The sequence below is a fragment of the Sarcophilus harrisii genome, chromosome 1 (genome assembly GCF_902635505.1).
Source record: "Sarcophilus harrisii chromosome 1, mSarHar1.11, whole genome shotgun sequence".
Classification (NCBI taxonomy): Eukaryota; Metazoa; Chordata; class Mammalia; order Dasyuromorphia; family Dasyuridae; genus Sarcophilus; species Sarcophilus harrisii.
Genome location: NC_045426.1, coordinates 133,543,304 through 133,558,398, shown reverse-complemented (window position 1 = coordinate 133,558,398; position 15,095 = coordinate 133,543,304). Strand labels below are relative to the sequence as shown.

General features: G+C 35.9%; 1 protein-coding gene across 1 annotated transcript in view; it reads left to right on the top strand.

The window, feature by feature from the left end:
• Nucleotides 1-15,095, top strand: part of OXCT1 (3-oxoacid CoA-transferase 1) — a 180,542-nt gene that overhangs the window by 130,801 nt on the left and 34,646 nt on the right. The window contains exon 14 of the mRNA XM_031964557.1: nt 6,784-6,873. Coding sequence (XP_031820417.1) covers nt 6,784-6,873 — 90 coding nt within the window. The remainder of the gene's footprint in view (nt 1-6,783; nt 6,874-15,095) is intronic.

Sequence of the window (15,095 nt, the reverse complement as noted above, 5' to 3'; positions counted from 1 at the left end):
GAATTTTAAGATTACAAAGCTCTTTACAAATATCTCATTTTGTCCTGACAACAACCCTGGGAGGTAGATACTATTTCTATCCCCAATTCATAGATGAGGAAACTGAGGCAGATTATCACTCCTGCCCAGGATCACATAGCCACCAAGTGCTTGAGACTGGGTTTAAACTTGGGTCTTGTTTCCAAGTCCTTTCACAGTGCCACATGTCAATCCATAAACATTTATTAAATACCTACTATGTGCTAGGTCCTGTGTTAACAAATACTAGAGATACAAAAAGAGGCAAAAGGGAGTTACTGTCTTCAAGGAGCTTACAATCTAATGGAGTCAGCAACAAGCAAATATACACAAACAAGCTATATTCAGGATAGATAGGAAAAAAGTAAGAGGGAAAGAATTAGAATTAAGAGATTAGAAATCAAGGAAGAGGCTTCCTGTAGAAGCTAAATTTTAGCTGGGACTTAAGGGAAGCCAAGGAAGACAGTAGGTGAAGTTGAGGATGGAGAACATTCCAGGAGCGGAGGACGAGGGAGAAAATGCAGAGAATGGAGACAGTGTCATGGAATAGTCAGGAGGCCAGGAAGAGGATGTGGTGGGGAGTAAGATGTGAGTGTGTTGGAAAGGTGGGAACAGGTTAGGAATGCCAAGTGGGGCATTTTCACTTGATCCCAGAGACAATAGGGAGCCTTTGGCTCCCTATTAAATAGATGGAGTGACGTGGTCAGACCCATATTTTAGGAAAATTATTGTGTGGCTAATGGATTGGAGTGAGGAGAGCCTTGAGGCAGTGAGTCCCATTGGCAGGCTTGAGGTGATGAGGGTCTACCCTAAAATGGTGGCTCTGTTAGGGAAGGCCATGTGTTTGAGATGATGTAAGGATGACATCTGCAAGTCTTGGCAGGAGCTTGGATATGGTGGGGATGAATGGGAGAGAGTGGCAAGTCTACGAGTCCTAGGTTGTGGGGCATAGGGAGGATGTTCTTGCTCTCAATAGTAATAGGAAAGTTAGTAGAGGAGGAGGGTTTGGGGAAAAGATATTGAGTTCAGTTTTAGACATACTGAATTTAAGATGCTGTCTGAAAGGCAATTGGAGATGGGAAATTGGAAGGCAGCAGAGAGGTTAGAGAAAGATAGATATCCCCAGGGATCATATTTTTACATGAGGAAAGGTACTTAGTACTGTGTAAGTACATAGTAGGTGCTCATTAAACATTTTGACTTCAATTGAATTGATGGAAGTTACTTAGATACTTAGTTTCATCGGCAGCTAGAGAATGTAAAATATAGCTTTTATTAGTAGTTGGTTCTTCTGCAGCTGTAGAAGAATATTCTCTTTCATGGGACTAATTCATTTTAAATTCAAAAATCATTTGGGAATTGAAAAGGAAGGAAAACTTGTTTTGTATTTTCCTGTCTGAATATACTGGAAAAGAAGAAGATAAAAGACTAACAAAACCTAGTATTTTATGATTTCTTGTTGACCTGACAGTGTAATTTCTTCCTCAGAGAATAATAATTTTCTAAGATGACTAAGATAATTTAAAGTTACAAATTACATACTTTCATTTTGTTAAAATAATTGCACATTTTGGGGAAGAAAAACTATAATGACTATTTGCTTGGCGAAAGTAGGAGGGAAACAATAACTGCCAGATATTTATGATTAACATGTCTGGTTACCGATGGCTTTCTTCTTAATGACATCATTTGTTGTTGCTGTTCAATGTGCCTAACTCTTCACAACTTTATTTGGGGTTTTCTTGGCAAAGATACTAAAATGGTTGCCATTTCTTTCTCTAGTGGATTAAGGCAGCGGATAAGTGATTTGCCCCACAGCTGAGTATGAGGCCAGATATTTTGAACTCAGGTCTTCTTGATTCCAGGCCCAGAATTCTATCTACCGAGTCATCTAATTGCAAGGAAATAGCTGCAAGTACTTTTATTACCATTCAATTTTCAGAGAATCAAAGAATTTTTTTCTATACATATTTCCACAGTTATCATGCTGCCCAAGAAAAATCATCAAAAAAGAAAAAAAATGAGAAAGAAAAAAAAGCAAGCAAACAATAACACAAATGGTGAAAATACCATGCTTTGATCCACTTTTAGTCACTACAGCCCTCTCTCTAGGTTCAGATGGCTGTCTCCGTAAGTTTATTGGACAATATTGGTCTGAATCACCTCATTGTTGAAAAGAGCCATGGCCATCACAGTTGATCATCACATAATCTTGTTATTGTGTACAATGTTCTCTTGGTTCTACTTACTTCACTTAACATCAGTTCTTTTAAGCCTCTCCAGGCTTTTCTGAAATCATCCTGATGATCATTTCTCATAGAACAATAATATTCCATTACATTTATATACCATAACTTATTTAGCCATTCCCCAACTGATGGGCATCCACTCAGTTTCCAGTTTCTTGCTACTACAAAAAGGACTTCCACAAGCATTTTTGCACATGTGGGTCCTTTTCCCTTTTTTATGATCTCTTTGGGATATAGGCCCAGTAGAGATACTGAGCCCTTTGGGCATAATTCCAAATTGCTCTCCAGAATAGTAGAATAAATTCACAATTCTGCCAACAATATATTGCTATCCCAGTTTTTCCATATCCTCTCCAACATTTCTCATTATTTTCGAATCAAAGAATTTTAAAAGTTAGAAAGCGATGTAGAAGCTATCTTGTCCCATACATATGCTTCCCTTCTTGGATGTCAATCAATTGGGAAATGACTGAACAAATTGTGCCCAGAATGTGATGGAATTATTATTGTGGGGGATAGTAGGGGATAGTTTCAGAAAAACCTAGGAAGACATATATGAATTGATGTAAAGTTAAATGAGCAGAATCAGGAAAATATTGTACATAGTAATAGCATAAGTATAATAGATAAGTAACTGTGAATAACCTAGCTACTCTGATCTGTATAATGACCCATAACAATTTCACAGGATTCATGATGTAAAATGCTTTTCACATTGAGAGATAAAACTGATGAATATTGAGTACAGATTGAAGCGTATTTTTTCATTTGATTTTTTTTGCCACATGCCTGATGTAGAAATGTTTTGCATGACTTTATATGTGAATTGGTATTATTTTCCTCCCTTCCTGCCCTTCCTCCCTTCCCTCCCTTGCTCCCTTCCTCCCTTTATCCCTCCCTTCCTTCCTTCATATCTTCTTTCCTTCCTCCTTCCCTCCCTCCCTCTTATGATTTCCCTGGACATCCCATCCTCTGTATGAATTGCTGTAATTGTTAGGAAAGAAGACTCTGATCGAGATCAGTGTAGCTCAGTGGTCCAAGTCCCTGAGGCTAAATTTCCTCTATTGATTTACCTATGGCCCATGCCATGTTTACTGCCCTTCTTATGCCCTCCACACAACACTTTGATTTCCCCCTTCCCCATAATGCCACTTCTCCTTATAGCTAACATTTTTAGGGTGCCAAGTCCCTTTCGGGGTACAGATAAGAACACGCGCCCCCTCATGGGGTGTTCTCATTTTACTGGGTAATTGTGAGTTTCACTAAGGACTTGTCTTTTCCATCATTAATTATTAAAACCCCTTCCCTTGCCGTGTGTTCTCCCACCCTATTTCATATTTACATTCCTGGTGTCTGCTGTTTCACTTCATTTTATCTCTTCTCCTAAATTAACCTACCTTTTCAAACAGAATGGCCACTGTGTATTCCTCACATTACTGACCCCGACATTTTTTGCCCTCCTAATGCACATCACCTGGTGCCTCATCATTTGCTCTATCAGCCACATTACTTTGAAATTTATCTTGTCTGATTATATCACACTCTCTTCATCTTTGTTACTGTTCACCACCTACTTTCTCTAACTTTCTCAATTAGTTTAGTTATAGAGTTATAGTCTTTTTATTTATCTCTCTGTCTTTCTATCATTTACTATCTATTGACATACATACACAAATACAAATTGCTGCAGATAGATAGTAGGGGGTAGAAGAAATTTCATATGCATTATATTGATATCCATATATATGTATGATTATAAATCATATACCTAATGTAAATTATATACACAGAAAAGTCTATATAAGTATACATCACACACCTACTTAAATATCATATATATATAAAATTATGATAAATACTCCTTCTAACCCTCTGACTTAACAGTTTAACAGCCTTAAGGCTAATAATCTCCATCTTTACTCCACTTTAACTATCATCATGCTATAGTTACACTTTAGACCTACACAATTATTCTTGGATTTATATACACATAAATGTATGTATAGCTATGTATAATGTATGTTTGCATGCCTGTGTATAAAGTTCCAACTCTGAAATTCCCCGCTCTGGCAGTTTTCTGTCTATTCCCCAGTTTCTCCTTACTATTGATTTTTTTTCTTTATCCTCATTGTGACCTCTCTGTTCCCTTCCCCCCAATTAATTTTCACCATTCTGACTTCACTTGTTTCCCTTTCCCATAGTTAGTAACTTCAACAATATCCTTCCTATTACTTTATGCAATGATTAAAAAGTTTGAGAGACATAGTTTCTGGATAAATCATTTTGTTGTAATGCCAGAATTTTAATAAAGGGTGGTCTTTTGGCTCTCTCTCTTAAACCAAAGACCACTCATGGTAGTGGGTTCACAGTTTATATTCTGGAAGGATGGCAATCAATTGTAATCAGCATGTAATAAGAAAATGAATGTTACAATGAAGGCCTTGGGGTACATTACTTTGATTACCCAAATCTTGGCCAAAGATATTTAGCAATTTCCATTTCACCTGCCTAGCAAAGGAGAGAACCAATGCTTATCAGATCTGTCTGAGCAAACGCAATGAGTAGCAATGCACCTATTAACCCAAACTTAGAAGAATTTCTTTTATTGCCTGATCCTGGTCTGGATAAATCTTTAAAAAAGATTTCCAACACTGGTTGGAATTCTGAATGGGGAAGGAGAAAAGGGGAAAAACATTGGTCCTAATACAATAATTTTTTGTTAAATACAAGAAATAAATACTCATCTCATACACTTAGAAGTCCTTGCTTTCCCTGCCTTCTGCCCTTCTCTTTGTTCTTGTCTTACTAATCATCACCCAATCTTATTCACAAAACTTATCTGCTCTTTTTACTTTAGATTTTGACTGTCTGTACATGGCAGGAGAAATTCATGAGACCATATGAAAAAAAGTATGCTATTCAGATCATCTATTATAGTCTTAACTGGATTTTCATTGCTACTCAGCAGTTCTTTAATTCAACTTGGACTGACTCTCCATATCATTGTGTCATACTTTTCCCATTTCCTCGAAACTCCTTTCCCCCTTACCACATGTATACATACATTCTTGTCTCCCTCTATTGAAATTTACACATCTTTCAAGCCCTAGGTAAACTGTTAACCTTCTCCATGAAGCTTTCTCTTATAATTAGTATTAATTTCTCCTTAATTCCTGTGATACTTCTATTTGTTGTATTCTAAAAGTATCATTTTCTTTTATTTCATAGACATTTATGAACATACCTTTTCTGTCTTCACCGTGAGGCAGGGAGTTTGTTCATCATCTCAGTAGCTTCCTTCACTTACAAGACACTCCAACATACAATGTAGTAGCATATTTTCTATATGAGTTGAATTGTGGAAATAGTTTAAAGATGCTCACATAATTATTGTATTAATTAAGGAGTATTAAAGCATAAATGATATTTTACATTGGCCAAGAAAGAATTCTACTTTTTCAGACTTTGACTTAAACTGCCCTGTCAACACAGGTCCAACGGGGAGGAGGATTGTGCCAAGTGAGAAGGAAGGGCCAAACTTTTTCTCTCCATGCTCTTCAAAATAAGGAAATAGCATAAAATTCTGTCTTGTAGTTAGCAAGAAGTCTTGGGTTGAAAAGCAAAAAGTTAAAGAATTTTGAGAATATTGGAAAATTTGGGGACTCAGGTCAAAGTGTCACTCATTTTTTTGTTGATTTTATTTAATCAAAAGCAAAATCCATCAGTTCCTCAGGCCTCAATAGCAAAATCCATCAGTTCCTTAGACCTTCATCTAGAGAAAGAAACTCTTGATTTTCTCCGAATTGTCCAAGTAAAATTAGGGGTAGGGAGGCAAGAGTAGTCAGAGTGGGCATCATTCAGGAATGATCTGGTATTCCTAAAGGAGATTTGAATGATCTGCCCATTTTGAAAAAGTTTTCTTTTTTAGTCCATTTTTAGCTTACTCTCCAGAAAAAATGTCATTTCTGCCTTTGATGGAATATCTGAATATTGTCTTCTGTTGCAGGAAATTGGAGAGATGATTTACCAAAATGTCTGTAATTGAAATTGCTGTGATATAAATAAGTGTAGAAAGTTATTCATGTTTGGATTTCTTACAAACCTTTTAAACTAATATTTCTCGGATCCTACTGATATGGGTTTATAGAATCTATAAATATTCTGAAGTTATCTTACATATCTGTGAATTGTCATATTGCTAATTACCTGAAATTAAATGTGTGTGGAGAGTGGGGAGTGAGGTGGGGTGGGTGGGTAAGTTAGTAAATCAAGACTTTTTCACATATGGTCTTCAACTTTTTCTTTTAACTCTGAGATAATAGAATACTGGGGTTCTAAGCTTTCCTCCAGAGGAGTTTTGACAGTGCTAATAAACAAGCAGGGAGAGGGGTTGTTCTCCTCAGCTGATTAGACTTTGTTCCAATGATATATTCCTTCAGCCTGACTTGGCACTCCCACACAAGTAATTAAGTTGGAGAAATGTGGCTTCTTCTAATGCTCTGATTCTTGCCTGCAGGGAAAGATGGTGAAAGGAATGGGTGGTGCCATGGACTTGGTGTCCAGCTCAAAAACCAAAGTGGTTGTCACCATGGAGCATTCGGCAAAGGTAATGCGCGCTCTCGGGCATTTATATAGTGACTAGTAGGTGAACAGGCTCTGTGCTAACACTGGGGATATTTTATTTCTGTCTATCTATATCTAAACCATTTCTATGTTAGAAGTAAAAGAATATAACTGACCTCAAGGTGCTCACAGTGTCCTGAATTTTATGATGGAGATAAGAGGAAGAGAATGAACATTTATATAGTATCTGTCATATTCTGGGCACACCAAAGAAGGAAAAAGATAGTCCCTGTCCCCAAGGAGCTTGCAAACAATAGGCAAACAAATATGTATAAACAAATTATAGCCAGGATAGATATATGTCAATGTTAAAGATGGGCTTTTAGTTGGGAATTAAAGGAAGCAGTCAGAACTGAGGTGGAGAATGTTCCAGGTAGGGGAGGAATAGCTAGAGAGAATGCCAGGAGCCAAGGGATAGGAGTATATGGAACAGAAAGTCCATGCCACAGGATTGATCTGAAAACCAAATGCTGTTCTGAAAGTCCACATTGCTTTAAAACTAGGACAGATACCTAATATGGACCCTTCCCCTAGAGCCTTTTCTAGGTGACAAAACACATTGTTCACATGATATTTTAGCATAAATAATTTGTTATGCTAATTAAAGATAATGCTTACGGGTATCTTCAAGAGGAATAGGATGTGTAAAAACATTTTAATATATACTTGCTTTATTTAGTATAATAAACACTAAATGAGAAGCAGCACGATTTAGCAGCTAGGAAACAAGCCTCAGAACTAGAAGACCTGGATTCAAGGCCTACCTGTGACACAAACTGAGTGAGGGATTGGGAATAAATCACTTAGCTTCTCAGTGGCTCTTAGTAATTCTTAAAATTGTAAATTTCTTGGTGAGCTGGTTGATTTTAGAAAAACAGGGATAGACTAGGACCTATGAAAAAAGGTACTGTCCACAGCTAGAGAGAGAACTGACATATAGAAATATGTATAGTATAGTCTTACACATGTCTCTCTCTTTGTGTGTGTGTGTGTGTGTGTGTGTGTGTGTGTATGTATATATGTGTTTGTATAACTGTAGCATTCTCGAAGGTGGAGTGGAGTGAGGGGAAAGTAAAAATGAAAGTGCATAATAGAGAACAAAATAAAAATTTGGAGAAAAATGGGCATTCATAAAACACACACACACACACACACACACACACACACAAACCTTTCCAAGAAACTTAGTATGAAGTACCTACCCCTTGAAAACAATGTATAGTATATATTACATGAATTTTCAAAAAAAGTAAACAGTTTGAAATGATAATTTATTGTTTTATATTGAATCCTCTATGTTCTACTGAATATATAGACATTTTTTTTTTCTTTTCTCTTCAAGTTTAAAATGAATAAAAAATTTTTAAAAATGTAAGTTTCAGAGAAGGTGCTGACCTACTTTGCTGGATGGAGTTTCTTTACTAGAGAGTTCCATCTACCAATGAAAACACAGATATCCAGAGGACTTTTAATTATTTTGCATGTCCTAATTATTTGTCCTCATTTACCTAAACAGTTTGGCTTTCAAAAAAATTTTTTTTCTTTAAATATTTGCCTCTTCTATGAGAAGTAAAAACATTTTAAAAGTTATTTTAAAAAATATGACATATTTTGGTTTAGGCTTTCATACCTACTTTTGGTGTCCTTCCTCCTCAGTGATGGTATATAATGGTGACAGCTAACTGTGTATGAAAACACTTTTCCTTGAACAGCGGCATTTTCCACACTTAATACCTCTATACAGAACAGGCTCTGATCTTCAGCTGTAGCTGCTGTTTGCAGAGCCTGGTCCCGTTTATACCACTGGTTCTGTTTCATAAAAGTTGTGATTGCCTGTTGACACCTCAAACCTGTGTGTTGGAAGAAGCCCCATTTGATGAAGGTTATATTCCAGGTTGGTTAGCCTGCCAAGAACAACTGGTGCCATGCAGTCCATAGGTATGCCTCATTGTTTCACAAACCATCACATTTATATACTCAAAGCATTTTTCTCTATCCTGCTTGGAGTCTCCTCACATTGGCTCATTTTGCAACAGTGGCTTAGTATCCAAAATATCTGTTTCTTCTACCTAAAATTATATCTTTGCTGAGTGTTTTGTTTTAGTACCGGACTTCATCACTAATTATTTAGTTTTTTTTTTAACTAAATATTAATTGTAGGTAATACTGATAAAATTATGCAAGGAAGCATCAGTTTGGAATTATTCTTGTCAAGTCATTTATTAAGCACCTACTATGTGGCAGCCCTTGTGATAATCTATAAAGGGCTGAAACTCTTGAGTTGATGCACAGACAACCAAGCACTTCAGGCTAATTACCAATTGGACAATACTCTATAAGCATATGCTTGGACAATGGCCCTTCCCACTATTCTGTGCTGGCTCGATAATTGGTGTATACAGAGAATTGTAGGAGGGACTAGGGGGTGGAGTAAGACTGGCTAGAGTCACTTTTGGGCGAGAGATGAAGAGGAGAGGTCATGGAGATCCTGTGTCCATTTCCTTCACTTCTACCCCTAAAGTCCAAGAATAAAGACCAAGGACTTTGGGTTATCCTGACTCTGGCTGATTCTAAGATATACAGGGTGCTAACTCGGTCTTCACAATAATCATTGAGGCTGCAAAGAAGGGCAGAAATACAGTTTCCATCTTAGTGTTTATATTACATGATGGAGAAAACATGTAGATAACTATGTGAAAATAAAATATATACAGGATAAATTAGAGACAGATTTCATATGGATGGCAGTATGATTAAAAGGAATCCACCTTCTTGAAGAAAGTGAAATTTTTTCTGGAGTCTGGAAGGCAACTAGAGTTTTCAGGTGAAGAAGGAGAGAATTGTAGCCATAGTGAACAGCTGGTGAAAATCCAGTGAGTCAGGAGATGGGTGTTTTGTAAGGACCAGCAGGGACTGTCAGAGTTATTGGTTGGTAGAATCTTAGAGAGGAATATAGATTGGAAAGACTAGAAAGGAAGCAAGTGAACAGATTCTGAAGGGCTTTAAAAGCTAGACAGGATTTTATATTTGATTCTAAAAACAATAGGAAGCCACTGGACTTGACTCTGGTCTTGAATGGAGAGATGACATGGCCATATCTATGCTTCAGTAGTATCATTATGATAATAAAGGATAGAATGAGAAGAGGTTTGAGGTAGGGATACACCAACCAGGTTCCTGCAATAGTCCCATAGGTCTGTGCCTTGCAGTCAATAGCATCTTAAGTCTTTGCACTCGGCAGTTACAAACTTGCTATGTTTATTTGCTGGTGCTCCCTTTTATTGCCATATGTCATGTGATCGTTTGATCTGAGGTGTCAGTTCCCAATAGTGTCACTGAATTGTTCTGTAATGAGATGTTCTTTCTATTAGTCTCCTATCTAATCATAGAGACAATAATATCTAACATTTATGTAGTGCTTACTGTGTGCCAGGCCCTGTGCCAAGCGCTCTATAATTATAACCAATTACCATCCAGCAAATGGAAACAAGAATGTGGATACCTACTTGTTTCCTTAGTTATACTGTCACCAAGATATGGTCAGGATCAATTAGATAATGATCGTGAAAGAGAAAATGTCTCGAAGCTTTCAGAGAAACGTAATATGAAATACCCACCCCTTGTATGTTTGTTGGATATAAAAATCATTTCAGTCCTTGTTCCATTATTTATAAGTATGAAGATAACTAGTCCAGATTTTGAAACCTATTTAAAATAAGGCCAACCAAAACTTTTGAAGCTGAACTGAATTTTGAAATTTGAACATCTCTGCCAGTTTGCTTTTGGGCCAGACCCTAAAATTGATACTGAAATTTAAGATCAAGAGATGAGTGAGAATCTATTTCCTCCAGATGTCTACATATAAAAATAACAAATCCTGGCATACATAACAATATACTTGTGTATTTTGAAATTAAGTTGCTTTCAATTAGGTAATAACCCATGCTTTCATTCTCTAGATGGCTCTTCCTCTTAGATATACAAGATACTTTTAGAAGGATCAGTCTGACAAATGATGAAAGCCACTTGGAAAGCATTTGGAAAAAAAGGATGATGCAATTAAAGGTCTAGAATAATGAGGCTTTTGGAAGCCAAAATCTTCAGTATTCTGAAGAAGCCTGATATTGGAACTTTGGGTATTGTTATCTATTTTCATTAACTTTCTTATTGTCCACCATCTGATTTTTTGAGCTTCAGCTTAATTGCTTTCAGATCTAGAGCCTGGGTTTTGGCTAATTTGTCTGGCTGGGCTTAACATGACATTTTCTTTGTCATGTTCTCTTTTAATTCTTCATTCTCAATTTTAAAATTGCTTTCACTTTATAAATTCAGATGGTAGGTAGTCATGATTCAGCTTGGTGGTGGTGGTGGTGGTGGTGGTGGTAGGTGTTACATAACTGAATGAGAGATAGACTTTCTCCTAAAATAAGGATATGTCTATCCTTTAATATTTGTCAATTAATACTAATAACTGTCAGCTCTTTGAGGATAGGACCAGGTGTTTCTCCCTATGAGTAAGTTCACTCACCAAAGTAATGAGAGCCATGAATCAGTTTGATAGTGAAACTTGTAACAATTATGAAATTACTATAATTTGTTTAATAAATATTATGAAGCAATCACTGATGCATAAGTGTGGAACAATATAAATTAAATCTACTTAGGTGACTTTTTTAGAGAGATGGCTTTCAGAAACAGCCAAAAGTATTTAACTTCATAAACAAAAAACTTGCTTCTCTTCTGAAGACAAGTGTTTATATGAGAAAATTCTTTCCAACTTTCTTTTGTTTCTGCTTTGATGTTGAGGCATACTTCAGGCATGGTCTTTTGTCAGAACTGAAGTCAGACTCAGACTGAATTATTTTTGTTCATTTGTTTACAAAATATGAAGTCTGCATTTAGCCAACTCTCTATCCTCTTCTTTTGTTTTTTATTTTTTCTTTGCTTTGACTTTTGTCTTTACACTCAGCTGGAATTCCTGATAAAGGAAAACAAATGGTGGCTATTGTAGCCCAACACACTTAGCTAGCAACTTTTTTTTTTTTTTTTTAAGCTTATATGAGTATGTTTTTTTTTTTGTTTTTTGTTTTTGTTTTTTATTTAATAGCCTTTTATTTACAGGATATATACATGGGTAACTTTACAGCATTAACAATTGCCAAACCTCTTGTTCCAATTTTTCACCTCTTACCCCCCCCCCACCCCCTCCCCTAAATGGCAGGATGACCAGTAGATGTTAAATATATTAAAATATAACTTAGATACACAATAAGTATACATGATCAAAACATTATTTTGCTGTACAAAAAGAATCAGACTCTGAATTATTGTACAATTGTACAATTGTATTGTACAATTAGCTTGTGAAGGAAATCAAAAATGCAAATGTGCATAAATATAGGGATTGGGAATTCAATGTAATGGTTTTTAGTCATCTCCCAGAGTTCTTTTTCTGGGCATAGCTGGTTCAGTTCATTACTGCTCCATTAGAAATGATTTGGTTGATCTCGTTGCTGAGGATGGCCTGATCCATCAGAACTGGTCATCATCTAGTATTGTTGTTGAAGTATATAATGATCTCCTGGTCCTGCTCATTTCACTCAGCATCAGTTCGTGTAAGTCTCTCCAGGCCTTTCTGAAATCATCCTGTTGGTCATTTCTTACAGAACAGTAATATTCCATAATTTTCATATACCACAATTTATTCAGCCATTCTCCAACTGATGGACATCCATTCAGTTTCCAGTTTCTAGCCACTACAAAAAGGGCTGCCACAAACATTCGTGCACATACAGGTCCCTTTCCCTTCTTTATAATCTCTTTGGGATATAATCCCAGTAGTAACACTGCTGGATCAAAGGGTATGCACAGTTTGATAACTTTTTGAGCATAGTTCCAAACTACTCTCCAAAATGGTTGGATTCGTTCACAACTCCACCAACAATGCATCAATGTCCCAGTTTTCCCGCATCCCCTCCAACAATCATCATTATTTTTTCCTGTCATCTTAGCCAATCTGACAGGTGTGTAGTGGTATCTTAGAGTTGTCTTAATTTGCATTTCTCTGATTAATAATGACTTGGAGCATCTTTTCATATGACTAGAAATAGTTTCAATTTCTTCATCTGAGAATTGTCTGTTCATATCCTTTGACCATTTTTCAATTGGAGAATGGCTTGATTTTTTATAAATTAGAGTTAATTCTCTATATATTTTGGAAATGAGGCCTTTATCAGAACCTTTGACTGTAAAAATATTTTCCCAGTTTATTGCTTCCCTTCTAATCTTGTCTGCATTAGTTTTGTTTGTACAAAAACTTTTCAGTTTGGTATAATCGAAATTTTCTATTTTGTGATCAGTAATGATCTCTAGTTCTGCTTTGGTCATAAAGACCTTCCCCTTCCACAGGTCTGAGAGGTAAACTATCCTGTGTTCCTCTAATTTATTAATAATTTCATTCTTTATGCCTAGGTCATGAACCCATTTTGACCTTATCTTGGTGTACGGCGTTAAGTATGGATCAATGCCTAGTTTCTGCCATATTAGTTTCCAATTTTCCCAGCAATTTTTATCAAACAGTAAGTTCTTATCCCAAAAGCTGGGATCTTTGGGTTTGTCAAAGACTAGGTTGCTATATTTGTTGACTGTTTTATCCCTTGAACCTAAACTATTCCACTGATCAACTAATCTATTCCTTAGCCAATACCAAATAGTTTTGGTAACTGCTGCTCTATAATATAATTTTAGATCTGGTACAGCTAAGCCACCATCATTTGATTTTTTTTTTCATTAATTCCCTTGAAATTCTTGACCTTTTGTTTTTCCATATGAACTTTGTTGTTATTTTTTCTAGGTCGCAACTTTCTATACATAAGCTTCTCACAGGAAATAGAAAACATTATTTCCATTATGTTTTTCTCTCAGTGGGAAAAACTAGGATCATGGTTAGAAATAGTTATTCCTTCTATTCATAAAAATAACAATTTGCAAGCATACAACAAAATGCATTTATATGTATGTGCTTTTATTTTTATTACAGATTTTTATTTTAAAAACATACATGGATAATTTTTCAACATTGATCCTTGCAAAATTTTGTGTTCCAAATTTTTCCCTCCCTTTGCCTCCACTCCCTCCCATAGATGGCAAGTAATACAATGTATGTTAAACATATTAAAAATAACACATTAAATCCAATATATGTCTACATATTTATACAATTATCATACTGCACAAGAAAAATCAGAACACAAAGGAAAAAATGAGAAAGAAAACAAAATGCAAGAAAACAATAAAAAGATTAAAAATGCTATGTTGTAGACCACTCTCAGTTCCTACAGTAGTCTCTGTGAGTGCAGATGGCCCTCTCTAACACAAGTACACCAGAACTGGTCTCAATCATCTCATTGTTGAAAAGAACTGCATCCATCAGAATTGATCATCATATAATTTTGTTGCTGCTATGTGCAATGATCCTCCTGGTCCTGATCTCTTCACTCTCTCCAGGCCTCTCTAAAATCATCCTCCTGAACATTTCTTGTAGAATAATAGCATTCCATAGCATTCATATACCATAACTTATTCAGCCATTAGCCAACTGATGGGTATCCACTCAGTTTCCAATTTCTTGCTATTACAAAAAGGGCTGCCACAAATATTTTTTGTGTGTTTTTTTTTAAGTTAAACTTCTTCCTATTGGGGCTATTTCTATTAATTAACTGAATTTATTAATACTGTAAAACAATAAGGGTATGGTAACTGGTTAATAAATATTGTTGAATGCATTAATGAATGTAAACATCTGCATTAAGCAGTGGCAAAGATATTGTATTAATCCCTTCATCCTTTCAAATTACAACAATTTAATCATTAATAAGATTTAAAAAAAATTTTTTTGTGCCAGACCTTATGCTAAGCAGTAGGCATACAAAGAAAGGTTAAAAAAAAAACCCAACACTTATATCCCAAAGAGATCTTAAAGGAGGGAAAGGGACCCACATGTGCAAAAATGTTTGTAGATGCCCTCTTTGTAGTGGCAAGAAACTGGAAACTGAGTGGATGCCCATCAATTGGAGAATGGCTGAATAGGTTATGGTATGTGAATGTTATGGAATATTATTGTTCTGTAAGAAATGATCAGCAGGATGAATGCAGAGAGGATTGGAGAGATTTACATGAACTGATGCTGAATGAAATGAATAGAAC